Consider the following 6521-nt stretch of genomic DNA (forward strand, 5'->3'; position numbering starts at 1 on the left):
AATACAAGTGACTCACATTTAGACATTGTTGTGTAGGCCTGTAACAGATCATATGCTAAACACAAAAAAGTCCACGATGACTCTATCTGGAAAGATTTTTGGCAGATGCACTGTACTTTTACTTCTTTTTTTTTAACCACTATTATTTACTTTATCTTGCATTTACCTATATGTAGGCTACTGTTTTATAAACACTTTCTCTTTAGCTTTTTTCATTAGAAGTCTTTAAAGTGACTGTGTTATGATTTCATATCAATAATATATAAACCATAAACAGCTATAGGGTAGATGGAGTGGAGGGAATCACTTAAACTCTTTTTTTTTTTTTAAAGAAAACATTGTATTTTCAGTATATTTCTATGAGATAGGCTATACCCGAAGCTTCAAAGACAGTAAAAAAAGTCGGCATGTTATTTAAGAAAAAATACAGAACAACATATTTGCTCACTTTCATATATGATTTATTTTTGTGTAAAAAGTGAGTACAAAGCAAAAAACAACAACTCTTAAAAGAGTTTATGAAACTCATTGATCTGACAGTCTGTAGAAATAGACAATCCCCACAAACATATACAATCCACTCTATATTATAGAGTTCAAATTCTAATCCACGTCTGTATTCCCACTGCCCAAGGCCCTTCCCACCCTTTAAAACAAAAACTCCCGTCAAGCTTAATATGTACATCATCCCAGTGATCGAGAAGCTCACTGAGACCAAACTGTGACCATGCTGAAATGTGGAAAAGTTTTCAAGAAAAAAGAAAGGGGGGGATATATCCAAGAATGGCTGGGAAGGAAGAATGTGTGAAGAGATATTAGTTGGTCCAAATAGTCAGGAATGTAGCCAGTACAAAATATACAATGCTTGATTGTTGCCATAAAAAAAACAGGAATGATTAAGGAAAAAAATTGGAGGGCTTTTCTTTTTTTGTGATCTTCAAAACTCCTCGGCTTTGGTTTGTTCAAGTGTCCAGTGACCAAAGAATAGACAGCTTGAGAGGGGCGCAGATTGCTTTCCCACACTCTGAATAGAGCCTCACTCCTTCACCCGGCTCACCCCTTCACTCTCTTTTCTTCCATAAGTGGAGGAGAAAAGTTTCTATCCCGCACCTGCAGCATAGATGAGAGGGAGAAAAGTTAACTCAGAGCTCACACACACACACACGCACACACACACACACACACACACACACACACACAGTGGATTCAGGCGGACTGCAGACAGTCTGGCGCCAAAGGGAAAACTTTGGTTTGCTAGAGCTGATAGGGGAATCCAAGCTTGTTTGCTCATTGGCACAATGACCAAAAGAAATAAGGACACCTGACACTGATAGTTGTCTGACAAAATATATTGTCCTTTATAACATTTACCAAAAACATGAGTTTTAACTTATCAATTAACCGACTCTAACGATTTACTTCCTCTTTAAAATAAAGGTTCCATTTAAAACCCAAAAGGATTTTCCAGTTAAATCCATAGGAGATGCTGTTTAGGTTCCACAAATAACTTTTTATTCGTGTTATTTTGGAAAACCACCAATGAACTAGAGCTTTAAAGAACTCAGAATTACGATGCTGGTCTGAAGAACCTGAAACATTAAGACCTTGTTCAATCTCCAAAGAATCATTTTGTTGTTCAAAAGGTTTTTCATTTTTCAGGTTCTTCAGATCAAGAACAGTTCTTGATTGAATTTTAATTTATTTTTGTTTCCATTGCAGTATGGATTACAACCTTACATCATCTGATTAATTTATTAAGTGAAATGATTTAGAATAAAGAAACAGAAACGTACCATTGACCGTGGTCATTCCTCTGTCCTAATGGCACATAGCTCCATCCTCTTTGGAGAAATTACGAGTCATCTCTGAGTTCTACAGGGGGAAAATACAAGCAAAGTTTATATTTATTCAAATGCACTTTTTACTGGTTAATATAGATGAAGCATAATAATGGATAGACAACAAATAATGTCGCGCGCACCTTCATTGACATGAACATGTCAGGCGTGTTTTGTGTGTCCGTCTCGTTTTCCAGTGCTATCTGTAGGTCGAAGATGTAATCTATTACATGCTGAAGAATCTCCACCTGGCTCACGGACTTGTTCTGAGGGATGCTGGGCACCAGCTCCTTGAGTTTAGAGTAACAGTCATTCATGTCGGACAGCTCCTCAGTGGGACTCTTGCAGCGGTTGATCGCGAGACTCTGCTCCGAGATACAGCAGACCGCTTCATAACAGCTTCTGACTGAGCGAACGGGACTGATCGCCTTCATTCTGGATCTGACGTCTGACTTGCTGGTAGAATCCAACTGTAGAGATGTCTGAAGAAGTTCTTCGTCTGGACAGTGAGATGAACTAGCTCTCCAGCTTGATAGTTATCCAATGTTTGACTCCTTTCACGTCTCGCGCTCATTGAACGATAGCAGCACGAGCAGACAGGCGGCCGCATATAAAAGCGCTGCTTCTTGTAGCACCGCCCCCTCCAGAGATAAACAAACCCTCATGCGCCGCTCAGCCAATAGTAAAGGTGTATGAACGTTAAGACTCCGCCCTATGTAAATAGCTAACTTGTCATTGGAAGCGTTGGCATGTCAATCAGCAAAATGGTGGAATGAGGAAGAACTGTCAGAATACCAAAGAAATAGGCTATATTTCAGTGATGGATATGAGTTAAGATTTCGGGTCAGTGAACCTAAACGGAGCTGGATCAGCTGGTACAGTAGATTAATATAGACTTATTTTAGAGTTCATATAGCCTATATTTTTTCCCATAGGCTAGCCTACGTTATTATTATTAGGCTATAACCTATTATTATTCTGCTTAGGCTAGGCTACTGATTATTTGTAGGTTATGCAAACATTACTTTGAAATTGAAATCACTTTCAGAATTCAATTTCATTATATTATAGGCTACAAATGATAAGAACGTGGTTTATACGCCAATAACCAGCTATAGGCTACTTATTATTTAGACTATAGGCTATATATAGGCTATAGGCTAGTGGACACTCTTGACTTCATCTTTAACAGAGGAAAAAATAGGAGGAAAATACCATTATCTTATATTCTGTCAGGCATGATATGGAGAAAATCCATAAATCTGCTACTGTGACCTGCAGACAAACTGGCGTCGGCAATTAATTCCCATAGGAGACACATGCAAATATCGATATAAGACACATTTTAAGGTCCACGCACAAAAAACAACCCTCTAAATTGAAATCTTAATTGCATGTTAATCTTAAAATAAAAACGTTAAATGTAGGCTAAGTAAAATCAAAGGCGACCAAAGTCGTCAAAACATGCAGAAATGAGTTCATTGCACTTTCCCCCCCTAAGTAATCGAGTTTGAAAAGTTGATATCGCTCTCGATTATCATGCCAAGAGTGGTAAATATAGCCTAGATCTTGCTCAATAAAACATCTCCTAATTCTCACGATCACAGAATATTAATAACCAACTCAGGAAACTCTGAAACAAACCAATGTGCGCGCGGTTTTTGTGCATTCTAAAAGTGTTACTCGTTATCTATAAATAGATCATAACTATTACTGTCTCCCATTACTCTTGTTTATATGAAAAGGAAGCTTCGCAAGCTACAATCAAACTATAGCCTGACTCTCGTTCCAGTTTTAACCCAGCGCATTTTTAGTTTACATCAAGATGTGTCCCCTCTTTTCTCACAGTGCTGTTTTTGTGAAGGAATGCGCTGGCGGGCCAGCTGTGTGTCCTGTGCCGCTCCAGCTGTGTTGATCTAACGCGCGAGTCCCAGACAGCCTGGCGCCGGGCTCCCGACGTCATCCATTCACGCGCACCAGCGCGCACCCCATCTGCAAAAGACTAGTCTCGGCCGAGGGGCCGCTCTCATTGGTCAGTCCAGCTGTCAATCAAGCTATGAAAGCTCGCCCGAAACACTCGCACAAGACTTGCCCGCACAATTTATTTGCGCACACCTGGACTTACATTCAGCGAAGAGTTTTTACGTGTGTAAAGCTCTTCAGTCTGGCTAGATTAGTTAAACTAATACAAAAAGCAGTTCTGTTTTCTCTGACTGAAATGGTATAATAGTTTTTAAATAGCCTAAAACATTGTTTTGCTTGAATGGTAGTTACATATTTTGTCATGTTTAAACCAGTTTTAAATGTGAGTAGATTTTAGTCAAGTGAGACACCATATTAATTTTTTTTATAAATGAAAACAAGGCTTTGAGGAACAGATAGGCCTAAGTGAGCTTTAGTCGGTTAGGTTGTAATGTAAAGTCCATATCAGGTCTAAGGTTGCACTACTTAAATGATTGACAGCAAAACTAACAACATTAGCCAACAACATGGTGTTAAATCGACGGTCTATTAGTGACTGACCTATTCACACCTTTTATTTGATATGCATGCAACCGGATGGATGCGCTTCTTTGCAGGTTGTGATATGGTGCACAGAAGCGGCCCTTATATTTGATGTTGGCCTTGTTGCACGAATGCGACAAATTCAGCCTTTTCCTTTCTTGCAGCCTAACAGCATAAGAAGGCCTCTGTAGGTACCCAGTTGGGTTAAACACATAGCAATTAAGAATATAAAAGACCTGGGTGTGAGAGCAAGAAGTGGAAGTATGACCCCCACCCCCCCAAATTTTTTTGTTTGTTTGAAAACAAGTTTGAAAACAGACCATCATCAAATCTGCTGATACTGAGCAACTCCCTAAATGTTTGATTGAGAAGCCACTGTTTTGTCCTGAGCATTACATAGTGCGATAATATAGCCTACAGTATGTCTCTGCCTATCACATTATAAAGGACAAGGACAGTGAGTGAACTGCCTTGCCTTGGGTTTAACATTTTACTGTCCTCCTTGTGCTTATTATAGCCTAATTAATATTAGGCTATAACTACCGGTAATATTATAATAGGCCTAACATACGGTTATTCACTTCTCTACTTCACCCACATGTTCTAGACATGTCTTTCTGCAAACCTTGATACTTCGGCTTCTTTTGTAACCATTTGCATTGGCTTCTAACACTATTATTTTATTTTATCTTATAACAGGCGTTTTTTTTTTTTACTCCATTTGCATTTTTTTTTTCATTGGACTTAGTTTGCACTGATTTGGCAATACAAATATGCAGTTATGTCAAGCCAATAAAGCACATTAAACTGGAATGAATATGCCCCTTATTATGCCCTAATCACGTGATGCACCACATACCTCGTGCACTGACCTGACGTGCCGTTTGATCACTTATCATCACAGCAGCATTTAGACCAAAATGAAAACTACATTAAGCACTTCAATGCTGAATGATTCAACAGGACTCATGAGGACGTATTTCATTCTCATTCTGTTTAGTTATGCGTGACTGCGGTGTCTGTGGATCAGGTCCGGTACAATCGGGTCTGTTTTTCAGCGCATGGGAGAATGTGGCGACTGGCGTCAGTGAGTCTGCCCTGCTCCGCGTCCCCGCCCTCTGCTCGCCCCCGCGCCTCTGTGCAGCTGGACGCACACAATCAAGCCATCAACAATCGCCGTGCATAATTAGCGCGACCCTCCACCCCCTCCACCCTCATCACTCCCAAAGAAAATCTTTCAAGGCGTTTTTTCCCTCTTCGTCGACAAAGCCTCTCTATTTGTCCAATGGCAATAAGGGATCGCAGAGGGAAGACGAAAACCGCGAGAATTCTCCACAGAGAAAAAGAGTGGCGACTTATTTTTCGTGATATCGAGTTTACATACAACTGCAGAATGAATGACAAATAAACAGAACTCCGTCATTGTTGTGACAAAAAAAAAAAAAATTAGGAACAGATTTTGTATGACATTGTCAAAACCGCAAAAGTTCACCTGGTTAATTTTTTTTAATAGGCTAGAGTTTTTATTTGAGCAATCTATCTATCTATCTATCTATCTATCTATCTATCTATCTATCTATCTATCTATCTATCTATCTATCTATCTATCTATCTATTTCATTCAGGAGCATGATCACATGATCAGTCTGTACCTAAATGTTTTGAGATCTCTTGAAGAGAGAAATAATATAGTCTCATGGACAATGGACAGTGTTTAAGCCATAAACCCAGTGAAAGAGTACCAGAGTGCTTAAAAATATATAACTAGTTATGTTTGTAATTCCAAGGTTAAGTAGGGCTACACAGTAGGCACTTATCCTGGGGTTAAACGCATGAGTATCACACAGCATATGCACCGACTACAAAAACAGATTGAGACAGGAGTTGGATGTAGATGACAGAAACAAGGGAAAAAGAGAAGGGATGAAAGAAGGATAAAAGAGGGCAAGACAGCGAGACAGAACTCTGGGAGATAAACCGAGGCCAAAAGCCCTCTTGTCCTTTGCAGACAGTTTTACTGTGAGTATCTGCATGTAAATGAGATTCAATGTACACACATTTCTTTCTGGGTCAATGATGCTTTGACATCACAGAGAGGTTTTTGGGTCTGAACCTCAAAGTGTACGCCCACATATATGTACACATTCACACGTTCATTTGAGATCCATGAACAGATGA

The 6521-nt window shown here is 39.5% G+C and overlaps 1 protein-coding gene across 1 annotated transcript; it reads right to left on the reverse strand.

Annotated features, from left to right (window-relative positions):
- Positions 1-441: 441 nt before the first annotated feature.
- Positions 442-3834, reverse strand: id3 (inhibitor of DNA binding 3). The gene is made up of 3 exons (XM_079632797.1): positions 1982-3834; positions 1794-1872; positions 442-1110 (listed from the first exon to the last, which is right to left on the reverse strand). The coding sequence occupies exons 1-2, from the start codon at positions 2270-2272 to the stop codon at positions 1819-1821; spliced, it is 345 nt and encodes a 114-aa protein (XP_079488923.1). The 5' UTR covers positions 2273-3834; the 3' UTR covers positions 442-1110; positions 1794-1818.
- Positions 3835-6521: the final 2687 nt, after the last annotated feature.

The sequence above is a fragment of the Phoxinus phoxinus genome (genome assembly GCF_949152265.1).
Source record: "Phoxinus phoxinus genome assembly, chromosome: 13".
In the NCBI taxonomy this organism is placed as follows: domain Eukaryota; kingdom Metazoa; phylum Chordata; class Actinopteri; order Cypriniformes; family Leuciscidae; genus Phoxinus; species Phoxinus phoxinus.

What these genes read in the sequence shown, in the direction of transcription:
- id3 (XM_079632797.1), bottom strand. Translation starts at nt 2,272, where the DNA reads ATGAAGGCGATCAGTCCCGTTCGCTCAGTCAGAAGCTGTTATGAAGCG. An exon ending in ACATGTTCATGTCAATGAAG is followed by an intron (nt 1,873 to 1,981) that starts GTGCGCGCGACA and finishes TTCCCCCTGTAG; the next exon opens with AACTCAGAGATGACTCGTAA.